This window comes from Megascapheus bottae, chromosome 10, assembly GCF_031878675.1.
Source record: "Megascapheus bottae isolate mThoBot1 chromosome 10, mThoBot2.hap1, whole genome shotgun sequence".
NCBI classification, from domain to species: domain Eukaryota; kingdom Metazoa; phylum Chordata; class Mammalia; order Rodentia; family Geomyidae; genus Megascapheus; species Megascapheus bottae.
Window position 1 is genome coordinate 58,111,266 of NC_143518.1, and position 15,311 is coordinate 58,126,576.

The 15,311-nt window shown below is 48.2% G+C and overlaps 1 protein-coding gene across 2 annotated transcripts in view; it reads right to left on the reverse strand.

The window, feature by feature from the left end:
• Nav1 (neuron navigator 1) overlaps positions 1-15,311 on the reverse strand; it is a 237,966-nt gene that overhangs the window by 16,564 nt on the left and 206,091 nt on the right. For both annotated transcript variants that reach the window (XM_090341438.1, XM_090341437.1), the window contains 10 exons: positions 14,197-14,640; positions 13,441-13,482; positions 12,611-12,759; positions 10,622-10,792; positions 9,521-9,573; positions 8,295-8,318; positions 8,103-8,180; positions 4,490-4,573; positions 4,174-4,285; positions 745-866 (listed from right to left, as the gene is read on the reverse strand). In XM_090341438.1, coding sequence (XP_090197564.1) covers positions 745-866; positions 4,174-4,285; positions 4,490-4,573; positions 8,103-8,180; positions 8,295-8,318; positions 9,521-9,573; positions 10,622-10,792; positions 12,611-12,759; positions 13,441-13,482; positions 14,197-14,640 — 1,279 coding nt within the window. The remainder of the gene's footprint in view (positions 1-744; positions 867-4,173; positions 4,286-4,489; positions 4,574-8,102; positions 8,181-8,294; positions 8,319-9,520; positions 9,574-10,621; positions 10,793-12,610; positions 12,760-13,440; positions 13,483-14,196; positions 14,641-15,311) is intronic.

A 15,311-nucleotide genomic window follows, 5' to 3' on the forward strand; every position in this document is an offset into this window, starting at 1 on the left:
CATAGACCTGGAAAAAAAAAATAGGGATTTGAAGTCAGCATTTTGAAGGGAAAAGAAAAAAAGAAGAAGAAGCAACACTTAATCACTCATTTCACACAACTGGCTCCTGTCTGCATTCTGCAAAGGTCTGTGGGCTGGTCCTACACAGGGAAGAGATGAGCACCCTTCCCCAGCCAGCCAGAAGAGCTGACAGTGCCCAAGAAAACTAGAGCATTGCAAAAAGATCATCCAAAGTTATTTTAGAGTCAGAGGGAGGTAAGTGATGACATTCATGAAAAGATACCTCCGGACCACCCAGAGGTGACAGTACTTTTGAAGCCATCTAGAAAGCTCTGCTAATACCTCTCCAAACGGGAGGAATCAACTCCGGAAGCCCACAGAATGAATGACACTGTTTACAAAACCTTTCTATAGTAAAGGGAGCAGCAGGCAAGGAGGGACTGCTATGCCAATCTCTTCTGAGTATTTCTCCAGCTCTTTTGGTAGCCAAATACATTTGACATAATTTGTGTGGAGAGCCTGCACTAGCAGAAATAGGTGAAGTGCAGGGAGTGTCTGGGGACCAGCAGGCCACGGCTGGGGCAATGGGAGAAGTTGGCAGACGTTGTTCCTCACAGACATCAAACTGAAGCTTACTACTAGAAGGGAGCCCTAGCTAAATCTCTGAGCCAACCCAGGTTATCCAGGACCTGTGCTGAGGTGAAGGCAGAACCATGGGGATTCTGCCCATGAACCTTTACCTACCCAACTCTTTTTCTTCTTCTTTTTGGCATCAGCATCCTTGCTGCTGCCGATGCTAGAATGGCTGGTGATGCTATTGAGGCTGGAGATGCTGTCTGAGGAGTTCTGTCTCTTGATCCGGAGTTCTACGGGCCAAGTTCAAGTGGAAAGGAGGCAGTGGATTTAGAGAACACAGGGGAACTAAGATAAGGCTGGCTGCAGAGGATATACACGGAAGGGAACCCACTAGCTTCTTCTGGAAACACACCGTTTATTTTGTGAATTAGTTATCGAACAAAACATTCATGAAGGGCAAATCGAGCTTCAACACAGAAAATGCTAGATGGTAAATAATAAAGTAAGAACAATAAATAAAGACAGGCATGGTGGGGGGGGTGTCATAATCCTAGCTATTCAAGGGGCTGAGATCTGAGGAGGATGGTTTGAAACCAGTCCAGGGCAGAAAAGTCTGTGAGACTCTTATATCTAATGAATACCCCAAAAGGTAGAAGTAGAGGGGGTGGGGCTCAAGTGGTTGAGTGCTAGCCTTGAGCAAAAAGAGCTTAGGGACAGCACTTAGGCTCTGAGTTCAAGCCCCAGGATCTGCACAAAAACAAACAAAAAAACCCAAAGTTCTTCAATTATACAGTATGAATAACTGCACAAACTACTGTTTTGTTTTGTTTTTTTTGCAGTGTTATGGATTGGACCCAGTGACTTGTGCAGGCTCAGCAACTGCTCCACAGCCGAATTAAACACCTTAGCCTTTGCAAAAGCTTCTGAATATGCACAAAAGCATTTTATGGGGGGGGGGGAGGGAGGATGTTACAGTAGACGAATCTTTTAAAATGAAAACAAATGCTTTTAGAAGCTACAGGATGTACACCAAACAAAACATTCTATGTAGAGTCCCAGAAAATGGGCCATGGCTTGCTGGTGCTCTGGGGGATACCTGTCCTTGAGGAAGCTCCATGAAGGCATCAGAGCTTGAGAGACAGATGGGAATAAGTCTCAGAAGCTAAGGGAAGGATCTAATAAAGCAGAGGTGAATAGGGTCCAAAATCTGGGGAAATTGACTGTGTGTGGATGTGTGCATTGTTTTTCCTTGAGACAGGGTTTCACTGTGTAGTTCCATGGAACCATGAACTAGTTATGCAGCACAAGCTGGCTTTGACTACTCAGTCCTCCTGCCTCATCCTCTGGAGTAAACTACCCCACTCATTGGTCTTTGGAGACCCTATGGCAGGTGTGGCTCTGTGGGGTCATAGCGCAGCTCTGGACTCATAGCGCAGCTCCTGCTTACATGCTGCCACAAGTCAAGCCAGGTGAGTCCTAAAAGTTTTAAGTTGGATTTTGGAGAAATAGCCTATGGTGATTTTGGTAAAGTTGCCTTTGGTTGGGTGATGGTAACAGAAGTTAATTTTAATGGGGTCATGAAAGAAAAAGACTGTGCCAGAGAGAAAGATTGAAGACTGCAATTAGAACAGAGTGGGAGACATCTTTCTAGTGGGTTTATAAGCAGAGGAGAAGGAATGAACAGAGGAAGGAAAGGAGAATTGTGCGTGTAAGAGATTAACTGCTAGAAAACACCCCAAGGCCGGGAGCATGGCCTAGCAGTACTTGCCTAGCATGCATGAAGATCTGGGTTCAATTCCTTCGTGCCGCATGCACAGACAAAGCCAGAAGTGTTACTGTGGCTCAAGTGGTAGAATGCTTGCCTTCAGAAGGCCCAAGGACAGTGCTCAGGCTGAGAGTTCAAGCCCCAGGATTGGCAAAAACAAACAAAAAGTTGTCATGCCAGGCACTGGTGGCTCATGCCTGTAATCCAAGCAACTCAGGAGACTGAGATCTGAGGATGGCAGTTCAAAGCCTGCCCTAGCACGAAGTCCGTGGAACTCTTACCTTTAATTCACCACCAGAAAAACTGGAAGTGGCACTGTGGCTTAAGTAGTAGAGCATAGTCTTGAGCTGAAGAGCTCAGGGACAGCAATCCCCAGGCCTAGAATTCAAGCCCCACGACTGACAAAACAACAACAACAAAAACAAAACAAAACCCCCAAAACCTTAGATAAGGGGTCACTCTAGGCCAGAAGGGATAGTTCCTTTCTTTTTTTTTTTTTTTTTGCCAGTCCTGGGCTTGAGCTCAGGGCCTGAGCACTGTCCTTGGACTTTCTCAAGGCTAGAGCTCTACCACTTGAGCCTCAGCACCACTTCCGGCTTTTTTCTGTGTATGTAGTACCGAGGAATCGAACCCAGGTCTTCATGCATGCTAGGCAAGCACTCTACCACTAGGCCAAACTCGCAGCAATCAGTCTTGAACTACAAACTAACATTCACTCCACCTCCCAGGCCCCGCTCCTGGAGGATCCATTGCTACCCGAAGGACCCAAAGGCAGTGTGCCTCCGCAGGGTCGTCATGCATGCTAGGCAAGCACTTTAACCACTAGGCCAAACTCCCAGCCCCGGGATAGTTCCTTTCAACAAAAAAGGAAAAAGAATTGGAAAAATAACCTGATGGCAGACTGAGGAATAGTTACTGGAATCTCACTTGGAGATTGCTTTTTTTTTTTTCTTTTACTGAACTCTGCCTCATGCTTGGTGTTTTTTTAAATTTTTCTCAAGGCTAGTGCTAAATCACTTAAACCACAGCTTCACTTTTGGCTTTTTGCTAGTTAGCTGAAGATGAGAGTCTCACAGATATTTTCTTCCTGGGCTGCCTTTGAACTGGGATCCTCTGATGTTAGCCTCCTGAGTGGCTAGGATTATAAGTGTGAACCACCAGCACCGGCAAAGATGTTTTTTGTCAACTAAGTAAGTGAGGGTTATGTTTAGAGTGAGGCAAGCGGGCAGTGGGAAGAGGAGCTTGAGGAAATCAGTAGAAGCCGTGGCGTATGAGTGTGAAGAAGGTGGCTAGGTATCAAACCAGGGCCTTGTATAGACTACACAACAACACCATCACCCAATTCTCTCCCCAGCCCAGAGACTACAGATATTTTGGTGTCAGGCTGTCTGTAGCAAAGTCTGATTGCTAAGTGCCAAGACCACCTTGTCACATGACACTTATGTGACAGATGTATCCTTGGCTGTGTCATTTGCAGAGAAGACTGACTTCTCCCTTGGAGAGATGAGGTGAGCAGAGATCACATACACATATGCAGAGCAACACATTTGCGGACAGATGTGACATGCTCTGCTGGTGACTTCCTTTGACAGCTCTTTGGCTCTGGCCGGAAGGCTGAGAGGACTCGTCCCCACAATTACAGGTCTCCTCCACCTGCCTTCAACCCCCAGAATGACGGTCACGCTCCCCATCACTCCTTGCTAGTCTGATCAGACATCATAGTAGAGAAAATTTCACATGGAAGGTGGCATATTGGGGGACTAGATGGAAATCTGCACCCACCCTCTTCGTCCCTATCCTGTTCTCACTCGGTGGGTAACAGAACACCCTACCTTTGGGTGTGGCTTCTGAAGCATTCAGGGCTCCCTGAATGACTGCCTGAGCCTCCGAGTTCTTCTTCTTTAGAAAGTCAATCGTTTCTCGCAGATCCAGCAGCTCAGTGTCCTAAGCCAGGAAGGAAAATAAGGTCAGCATGTGGAAGTGGCTGAGCAGTGGGATGGGCCCTGGAATCTAGCCTTCTTGACAGAAAAGGGAAGGGAATTGGAGCAAGGGAAGCAGGGTGACATCTAGGGTAGGAGAAATTTGCCCTGGTGACTGAGGAGGGTAACCTGGGCCCCGATGTCTTGCATTTCCACCCAGGCCTCTCACCTTCTCCTCAGCTGTTTCAGCCAGGTGTCGCAGGCGAGATGTCATATTCACCAGGCTCTGCTCAAAAGCAGCCACTAAGTTAGCCTGAAATATACAAAGACATCACCTGTTGCATGAAGCTAAGGGAAAGAACCTGATCAAGAAGTGAAGTCATTTTAACTGATTTTTCTGTCTCAGAACAGGCACAGGTCAATGAACATCTTGGTTTCAAAGTATTGATTTCTCTGAGCAGACAGTGTCTTTTTTTTTTTTTTTTTGCCAGTCCTGGAACTTGAACTCAGGGCCTGGGCACTGTCCTTGATATTTCTCAAGGTTAGTGCTCTACCACTTGAGACATAGCAACTCTTCTGGCTTTTTCTGTGTATGGGGTGCCAAGGAATTGGACCCTGGGCTTCATGCATTCTAGGCAAACACTACCACTAAGCCACACTCCTGGTCCCTGAGCAGACAGTTTCAAAGCGGAGATTTTTTATTTTATCAATGAATCAACTTCCTGAATAAGGTGAGAGTGTCTACTGGTTATCTACCAGAGGTAGGTCTGTCCCTGTGCTCTGTGCAGTATGTGAGTAGAAGGCTGATTGGGTGAGTGGGGCCATAAGCCTCTAGAGTGGGCCCTACAGTTTTGGTTTCACTCCACAGTGAAGTGTGCTCAATTCTGTGAGACCAGATAACATCCCAGTAGGGCTCTTTTGTTCATTTCTTCCCCTACTCCCAGCGTGGCTCTTCCTTCCTTCCTTCCTTCCTTATTTTATGTGTTTATTTATTTATTTTTGTCGGTCGTGGAGATTGAACTCTGGGCCTGGGTGCTGTCCCTGAGCTCTTCAGCTCAAGGCTAATGCTCTACTACTTGCGCCACAACCACTTCTCTTCCTTATTATTTTTATTATTGTTATTACTGTTATTTGCTAAGTAGTGGGAGAGAAAAAGTTCAAGAAATGTCAGGTGCATTCTAGAGTTTGGCCGCCAGAGGGCAGGTTGGCTTTGTGAAAGGTGCTGGGTGTGGAGGGGTTACACTGGAAGCAGACTTGGGTCAGGGTGCTGAGTAGTGCTAAGGCCATGTGGAACATGGTCCAACTCTAGCCTGACAACTGGCAGCAAGATATACAGGAATGGTGACGGGAATGAGGTATGGGACTTAGAAGGGGGCATACTTAAGGATGAAGAAACAGCCAACCATCAAGGCATCTGAGTAAGAGGCAATGCATTGTATTCTGGGCAGGTCCTTCACATAGGTGTGAGGATGTGACAGTCTGCTTTCTCATTGGTTTGCAATTCTACCTCTCGGTTGGGTTGACTCTAGTTTTCACTGGCTGACCTGGACACAAGCCTGGAATGGGATTATGGCTGGAGGTTGCCTCTTGTCTTGACTACCTGCCAAGGCCTGGAATCCTTAGTAGACATACATGGTGATCTGAGTAATTTTCTTTTTCTTTCACCTCTTTTTTCTTCTTTTTGGTGTATGTATGTGCACGTGAGGTTTGAACCCACGGCTGAGGCAACTGTCCATTGGCTTTTGCTTAAGGCTAACACTCTACCACCTGAAACACAGTTTCACTTCTGCCTTTTTGGTAGTTCACTGGAGATAAGAATCTCATGAACATTCCTGTCCAGGCTGACTTCACACTGTGATCCTCAGATCTCAGCTTCCCGAGCAGCTGGGATGACAAGTGTGTCCACTGGTGTCCAATCAACTTCTATCTTCTTGACCTCATCTCCCATCTCCTCCTCTATGGCCCAGTGTCATCTGTGGATGGACAGCTTATAGTTTTGGAAATCTCACAAGTACTAAAGAGAACCACTAGCCTCCTGTGTGCTTTACTTTTTTGTTGTTGTGTGTGCCTAAATTGGCCTTTCCTCATCAAGAGGACTGGGCTTTCTCTCCCACTCTGTCCATTACATGTCCTCCTAATCTCAACCTCAGATGAGGGTGCCATAGGACCATGGGGCTGTGCGCTGCACTACAGGCTGGGCCCCTCCCTGCCTTCAGCTTCTCTTGTTTGGACATTGCATGCAAACTTGGCCATAATGTGGTCCAAGATCAGGACATCTTGAAGAGAGCTGTGGGACTTTCCCAGAGGCCTGGCATCTCCTGAATGAAGGCGGGGCTCTGACCTTTGGCAAAAATATGTATCAAGATTTTGAATTCACTGGGCCTGGGTGTTTAGTTTGTTCTCCCTTAGTCAAATGGAACTTCCTGTTCTAAGAAAAATCACTCTCTAAATTCATTTTCTTGGCCCTAGCCCTGCTTTGACAGCACGATGCCGGACAAACTGCAATGTAAATGAATCAAACAATAATGTTCTTTGCCTCCCTGGCGCCTCTCCCCTCTCCCAGCCCAGTATCTCTCAGACAAGTTTTAGTGTGTGCAGGACGTGACTATGGTTGTTGGCCTTGACAGGCATGCATCCGATGGTTCTTTTTTATGTTACAATGCTCTGGGTCCCCAGGAGAGGGAAACGGTGCTTGGTAAGAGCTTCTAACAAACTACCAAATACAGACCTTATAGACTAGAAGCTTGGGGAAAGAGAATGAAGATAGCTTATTTCAGCTGCTGCTGAAATATATTAGAAACAAAATTTGGGAGAGATTTTGGAGTCCTTTCGACTGGATTCTGAGGGACAGATCCCAGGCCTGACAGCTGGGTTCCCCAGGGAAGAAGGCAAGAGAGAAAACCAAGTAAGTGCTGCGGAAATTGCAGAAATGGTTGCTTTTGTGCAAACCCTTGGAAAGCTCCTGGAGATCCGGCTCAGCTGGTGTTTACAGCTTTGGGGGAAAATGGCTCTTATGTTCTCTGTTTGTATCTCAGTCACAAGGGAGAAACTACCACAACCTGGTCAGACAAAGCACTTTCATTTGACCCCATCTCACACGGCAGAAAAAAGTAAGTCTGAAAGGAAGATAGCGACCATATCAGATGAATGTGGGCATGGCCAGTCTTTGCTGGCTCCCCTTGAGCTACCAGGCAGGGGCCATTTGTGAACCAGGCCATTGGTCAGCATGAGAATTAATATTTCTAACTGGTGTGATGACCACTGCACAATGCTAATGACAATTCTGGGCCTATTCCCTTACTTGGCATGAAAAAAAGGAATGTGTACAACCCAGGATAACACAAAAGGGCTCAAGAAGGATAAGGCATAGCTAGTTTGTCCATGATCAATGGCAAAATTGTTTCTGCCTCCCGATGAACCTCTTTTCTCTCTAGAAAGGTAGAATACTACCAGATATCACCCATTCATAGCTATTCATTAAAGGAAGGAAAAAAAGTCTTTTGTCCTTCCCTCCCTCTCTTCCTCCTTCCCTCCCTCCATCTCTCTTCCTGTTTTTGACCCAACGTAGCCTTGCTTGCTTTGTAGCCCAGCTTGTCCTCAAACTCATCTTGCAAATGCAGGGATTACAGTTGTATATCACTCCACTCCACTCAAAATGGCTCTTTACAAAAGCTCAGGAGGTAAAGAGATAAATCTCAGGAGATAAATCTTCTATTGTAGGTGTGTGAAGAAACCTGCTCATTTGCCGTCTAAACCAGAACAGACTTTGTCAGAAACTGTCTGAAATAGATCGATCTAACTATAAACAGTGGCCCAGGGCTTGCCCTATGCTGGGCACTCACATTGGCAGAGAGTTGAGATGTCAAGGTGGCCACTTTTTCCTGGGATGACTCAAGTTCCCTACGAAGTTTCCGGATTTGCTGCAAAAGGAAGAAAAAAAAAATAACACACTATTGATGGCAGAAGTAAAAGCTTAAGAGGGAAAATGGGGTGCAGTGGTGTTAACAAGCAGAGACCAAAGCTTTGCACACTACCTCAGATTGCATCCTCTCCTCAGCCTGAAGGAAGTGCAGAGGAAAGAAAGAGAAAGCAGGTGGTTACTATGGCAGTGGAAAAGGCAGGCCTGGGAGGCAGGGAGGGAGAGACTCAAAGTAGTATGATGCAGAGGTACAGAGGTGCCGTCTTGGCCCTGGCTCCTCATGGGGCTGAGCTCAGAGCTATCCCAGGGTTCACAGATTTCTCGTACATATCTCTAGCTCACACTCTCTCACTGCCAAGAAGGCTAGGAAATGAAACTTTGGTTGGTCTGACAACCAACCCTTATTGCTAGCAACCTGAAGGAATAAAGAAAAAAACATGAGAAGGGGTAGCAATGTCTGTTAAGTAATGCACCTTCTATCTGGCAAGTATAATGTAGCCCTTCTATTAATTACAATAATATATATATATATATAAATAAAAAGAATTTAGATGGCAAGGCTGAGCACCAGTGATTCACACCTATAAATCTAGCTTCTCAGGAGGCTGACATCTGAGGATCACCATTTTGAAGCCAGCCCAGGCAGGGAAGTACGTAAGACTCTTATGTGCAATTAACCACCCCAAAGCTGGAAGTGGAGGTGTGTTTCAAGTCATAGAGTGCCAGCCTTGAGTGAAAAAGCCAAGTGAGCATGTTCAGACCTCAGTACTAAAACATACACATACACCATAAAACAACCTAGGAATCAAAGGACATCTAAAAGTTGTGTGAGTACTAACACACACACACACACACACACACACACACACACACACACACACACACACACACACATATATATATATAAAACAACCTAGGAATCAAAGGACATCTAAAAGTTGTATGTGGTATACCCCATAACATAAACAACATTTGGTCAGTTTCATAAATTATTAAGGCGGTAGAAGCTTAAAAACTTCATCTAACCTCACTATTAACACTTCCCACTTAGCATAGTAGGAAAAGGGCTTAGAAACAAAGAAATCCTCCCGTTTTTCAAAGGAGAGGAACAAAAAACACCAACCAGAGCTGCTTAGGAGTTGGAGGTGAGGCCAGGAGACAGACTCCTGAGGACATGAGGCACCCAAATCAGTGGTCCAAGCCCAGGTATCTGCCTCTGCCCTAACCAAAGGGAGGCTCTGGGAGTGAGTAATGGGGGGTGAGGGGGAAGGGAATGAAGGAGGGAGGAAGGGAGGGGAGAGCAGGGCCGGAAGGAGGAAGGGAGGATGTAAATGCTCTTACTGAGGAGTAAGTGGAGGAGGCACTGGAGGCCAGGGAGAGCACGGAGCCGTGAACTGAAAGAGAAGCAGAGCACAGGGTGAGTGGAGTGTCCCTGGGCCCACAGGGAGGAGCCCTAAGGCAGGCGTTCAGATTCTGGTTCTGGAGCAGCAGGGGACCCCGCCGGTATCCCAACAGCCCAAAGTAGTCAGGAATCTGAGGAGAGGGTCCCAAGTAGACAGCGTCCCCCTCCTCTACATCCAGCAGCCCAGGCCTGGCGGGCCCTTGCTCAGCGTGCTCCGAGGCTCCGGAGAGAAGGGAAGGAGGTTTGCATGATTAATTGCCATCCTGTCCTCTCAGTCAGGGAAGTGTTTATAAAGCATCAGAAGGAGGTGCTTTCTCATCAGAGCTGCTCAGGATAAATATCCCAATTCTTTTTCGACCTCCAGTGGCTCAGTACTGGGGCCTCACCTGGGAAGTTGGGGACCACTCAGATAGGGAAAGGACCCACACGGGGAATACTCATGCTGATTGTTCAGTAGAGCCTACTGCAAGAACGGAAGCATGTCTGCAAGGAATGCTTCGCCAAATGAGCATCCTGAGAGCAATAAAGGGGGTTCTAACACACCCCAAGACCCGGTCTCTCAGCAATGTATCAGTAGTAACACCCAGATCACGACCGACAGATGGCCATCCCAGAAGCTAATCTTTGGAATGTTCTGGAAAGAGCGATGCCTAGTTCTTCATAAGGATTACACCCCTGCATGTCTGTTCTAATACTTGGAGAGACTGTGGGGAGGAAAGACTACGACAGGAACTCGGAGGACAGAGGCTCTGGTTTTCTGAGCATCCCAAGGGGGCATTTAACTCTTCTGGTCCTGACTTCCCGCCCCTGGTCCCCGGCTAGACGCACCACCCCCAAGCCCCAGTGCTAGACAGTGCCACCCAAGGTTTCTGGGCCCCCAGACCCTTCAAAGGTATGGGGAAAAAAAAAGAACTGAAATGGCCCAAACGGATGTCCTATGGATTGTCTATGTGTGTGTGGTGGCAGTGGAGGTGGTACGGTGGGTGAAGGGACCCAGCAGAGCTGGAATGAGCGTGAACCGCGCTGGCATGAAGTCTCACCGTCGTCCGTGGGGTCTCGGAAGGATCCTGACCGAATCATTCCCTTGGGTCTCTCGGCCAGGGACAGGGTGCTCCCCAATTGGGAGCCGCTGTACAGCTCGAAGGCCGCCTCGTGGGTGGGGATGCTGTTGGAGCGGGTGATTCTTGGCGTGGTGGCCGCAGTGGGACTCACTGGAAGGACAGAGGGGAAGGGGACAGGAGAGGGAGGGGGAGGCAGGAGAAGAGGCAGGGTCATGAGCTCTGGTCCCTTGGGAGCCTGAGCACCAGGAGCATGAGAGGCATCGGGAAGAGGGCGGGAGGGGAGGGGCCGGCGGGGCAGTGCGAGTGTGCAAGCAGCTGGTGGTTAAGAGCAGGGGTGCGGGTCCCTCTTGGGGAGGTTGAGCCCTAGTGGAGAAGCACCCTGCTGGTCTGGGATGAGGGCCTCCCCTCAACCCTGCCTGCCTTGGATTTGTTGGTTTTGAAGGTTAGGCTGGGGGCCTGGCAGCTTTCCCGAAACCTTCACATCACAGGGATGTGCCTGGCATGAAGATGGATGTTGTGGTTCCCTAAAATACAGCTGGCAGCTCGGGAAGACTTGGAGCTCCAACCAAGACTCAGAGCCAAATGATGAGAAAGAACCAGTCCGCGAAGGGACTGGGCTGTGAGATCCAGTGGGATCCATTCTAGAAGGAGTAAGAGTCTCCCTGCAAAGCCGCCTCCCCTCTAGGTCATGTTAGGTCAGCTCTAGAGCATCAAGAAATGCAGCCCTCTCTGCCCTACGCTCTCCTGGCTTGAAGATCAGACAGAGTGCAGGTAAAAGCATCGGGTAGCCTATGGAATCAACTTTCAATCTGAGCTCTGCTGACTCTTGGAAAGCTATAGAACCCTTCCCCCTTTGCCCATTGCTAGAACGACAGCCTTTCTGGGCTCCTATCCTCATGGAGTTCACTTGCCTATTCTTTTGCCTGTACACAGGCTCGTGGATGCCTAAACTGTCTGTAAAGACCAGTGCAAAAAGATTCTCCATCCCATTCTGGATCTGTTTAGCCCATTTCCTCATTCTCTAGCTTGTTTGGCCCTCAGTGGAGATGGAAAACAAGCCCACCCCATCCTCCATTTAATAGGCCTTCAAAGGCCAGGTGACCCTGCCTGAAGGCACAAATGACCCTGATTTCCAGTCTTTCCTTATAAATTCCCCACAGTCATTGCACAGGCAGGTTACAGGTTCTTATCTTAAAATCTATTGCTTCCTTTCATTTAGCTGCTAGATGAGAAGAATTTAAAAGAGATACATGGGGAGGGAACTCAAGGCTCTGTCCTAAAGAGGCTTCTAGCCAGCCAGTCCTGACCTAGTGCTTCCCAGAACCAGGCTGGTGTGTGCCCATGGCAGGCCAGGCTTGTTCCCCTCCCTGCCTCTTCCTCTGAGTCACAGAACCACTTCTTTCTCTCCCAGTTTTTCCTTCTCAGGCTTTCCAGGGGGTGCAATCAGGATATGGCTTAGCCACCTCTGCCTTCAGGGACAGGAGGGACAGGATGAGCCTGACTCAGGCAGAGCAGTTGGGGAGTCTGGATTTCTCTGGGTGTAGAGGCTGATCTTATCCTTCTCTAGTAATAACCTTTCCCTGCTTGCTTCCTAACAGCCTGACATGGTAGCACTGAAGCTGGACATGGTAGCACTGACTTTACCCTGGAAGGGCTGGGTATAGCGGCTACTTTCTAGAAGTTCCATGTGTCTTGGTCTACCTCCAGGCTCTCATTTATGGCTTTCCCATGTTGCCACAGAGCCTCTCATACTATAAGGATCTTGTCTCAAGAGGTAACTTTTCAGTTCAGGACCTTGGAAAGCATTGCCTCAGCCCTAGCTTGGGTGGATAAACTGAGGCACTATGAAGCAACCCAATATAGCATGAGACAAAATTGAGATGGAAGTCCAAGGCCAGCGGCCTGGCTTCACCTTCAGGATGAGCCCCGCTTTATCCCACGTCACAGTGTATGACCAGAAGCACTGACCTATGTTGGTGAGCTGGCCCTTGGCACTCAAGGACATGGAGAGCGCAGGGGGGGAAGGTAGGTCTGCCTGGTCGTCAGATTCTGGCAGCCCACTGATGGTGTGGGAATGTCGCCTCTCCTTGGACTCCTCTTGGGACTGAAGCTGGTACCTGCAGGAGCAGAAGAGAAACTAGGTCTGGCCCACTATGAGGCCACGCTACAGGCTTAAGTGCATGGACATGGCTGAGCTGGGCTGGAGTGGGAGATGTGGAAAATGGGACAAGGAAAAGATGGGGTCCTCAGGGCTTCCTGAGGAGAGGGCATCCTTCCTAGAACCTCTGGGCCATGCTGAAGAACCAGCAGGTACTCAGGAGAGCGCCTCCTGGAGGGGGTGGAAAGGATGGAGGGAGCATCAGAACTTCTGCCCCAAGGTTAAGGTCAGAGTTTAATGACTCTAGGTGTGGCCTCTCAGGCCACAGCAGTCCCTACCCAGCGAAAAACAGTGCCATCCTGGCCATGGAGAACCTGATGTCTCCTGTCCCTTGCACATCTCAGTAGCAAAGGAGCATGCCAGGAAGGAGGAAAAACAGCGAGGAAGTTCAGCCAGGATCAGGACTGCTCAGGACTGCACAGGCCAGTACAGGTGAGTACAGGATTTCCATGTGTAAACTAATTTCTCCCCTGTCACCAAGGCCCTTGACTAAAAACTGACTCACAGGATGGTAAGTTGGGCAGGGCTCTGGGTGGCTTTTGTGGAGGATTGTTTACAAATCAAATGGCTAAAAAGCCACTTCATATTTGTGGCTAAAGCCAAGTCAGATTGGGATTTTCATGGAGACTGAGGGTTTTACCTGAGCCCTTTCTTGGGAAGGGTGTTCCGATCCCGCTGATTACTGTGGAGATAAGAGAGAGACAGTTGGGGGAGAGAAGGATATGGGAGGTCTAGATTCAGAACATTGGACACCAAACCATGAGATCCTTTACTGCTATGAAAGGTAGACAACCAAGGAAGAATGTGGCTTATAGCTTGGAAAATTTATCTGAAATGGTAATTTTTTTCCCCCAGGATTAGGAGTTAAGGTGTAGTTTGCTCTTTTTTTTTTTCTTTCCTTTTTTCTTTTTGCTAGTCCCAGCCTAGTTTGATATTTAACAGATCCTATTATAGTGGGTTCAAGTAAAGGGATACAGAGGCCGGGAGTTTGGCCTAGTGGTAGAGTGCTTGCCTAGTGTGCGCAAAGACCTGGTTTGATTCCTCGGTACCACATACATAGAAAAAGCTGGAAGTGGTGCCTTGGCTCAAGTGGTAGAGCTCTAGCCTTTAGAAAAGCCCAAAGACAGTGCTCAAGCCCAGGACTGGCAAAAAAAAAAAAAAAAAAAAAAGATACAACAGGAAAGGAAAACTAATTATGAGATCCTAGAGAAGTAATTTAATGTTTCGTGCACTGGTTTCCCCATGCACATAATGAGAATAAAACAAAAACACTACCCACACTCATGAAATTGTGAAATTATATAAAACATTCCAACAAATCATGAAAAGGATCATTCATGGAAGAATGAGTCCAAAGCACTAAGTGGCTCAGAGGCTGCTGTGTGCACCCACTTACCTGTCCAACTGTCCAGCTCTGGGGCTTCCACTCCAGGTCAGCTCTTCAGTTTCCTCCTCTGAGGGGGCAGCAGGGGCAGCAGGAGGGGTGGGGATGGGGGAGCTGCTGGGAAAGGCACTGGGCAGACTCATTGGCATCTGGAGGGACTCCATGCTCCTGTGCAGGCCTGAGAGCTTGGGGTACATGCGGGTCTCCTTGGGGACACTGAAACCGCTCATAAGTTCCAGGCCCTGGGAGAAGCTGGCTGAGTTAATATTGAGGATGGGTGCTGGACTAGGGGTAAAGCAAGCAGGGAGAGGACCCCCAGTTGCTGAGCTTGTAGCATGCAGATCTGGGACCTTTGAAGCATGGGTATCACTGGATGATGGGAGATCCAGACTGTTGGAGTTGACCTTGTCTAGATTGGCTAGTGAGGGTGGCTTGACAAAGCTCTTAGCTGTGGCCCTGGAAGAAGTGGAGAAAAATATAAAGCAGAGCAGGTAAGAGTCAAGCTTCTAGCTTCCTTGTTTACTGAGTAATTTGCTAAGTGCAGAGGCTAACTTTTTCACTTAAGACTGGCATTCTAAGCTGGGCAAAGAAGCTCATGCCTGTAACCCTAGCTGAGATCTAAGGATCATGGTTCAAAGCCAGCCTGGGCACTAACAACCATGAGATTCATCTTCTTCTTCTTCTTCTTTTTTTTTTTTTGTGGGTCATGGGGCTTGAACTTGGCCTAGGTGCTGTTCCTGAGCTTTTCAGCTCAAGGCTATTGCACTACCCATGGGCCTGGGTGTTGTCTGTGAACTCTTCAGCTCAATCTACTACCCTACCCTTGAGCCAAGCCCCACTTCCAGTTTTCTAGAGGTTAATTGGAGATAAAGAGTCTCAGGTCCTATTGTGCCGGGCTGGCTTTGAACCTTGATCCTCAGATCTCAGCCTCCAGAGTAGCTAGGATTACAGACATGAGCCACCTAGGTGTGGCATCCATGAGATTCTTATCCCTAATTAACTACTAGAAAATCAGAAGTGGCGCTGTAGCTCAAGGGTAGGGCAGTAGAAGAGCTGAAGAGCTCAGGGACGGTGCTCTGGCCCAGACTCCAAGCCCCACTATGATAGGGGGAGTGGGAGGGGGGAGA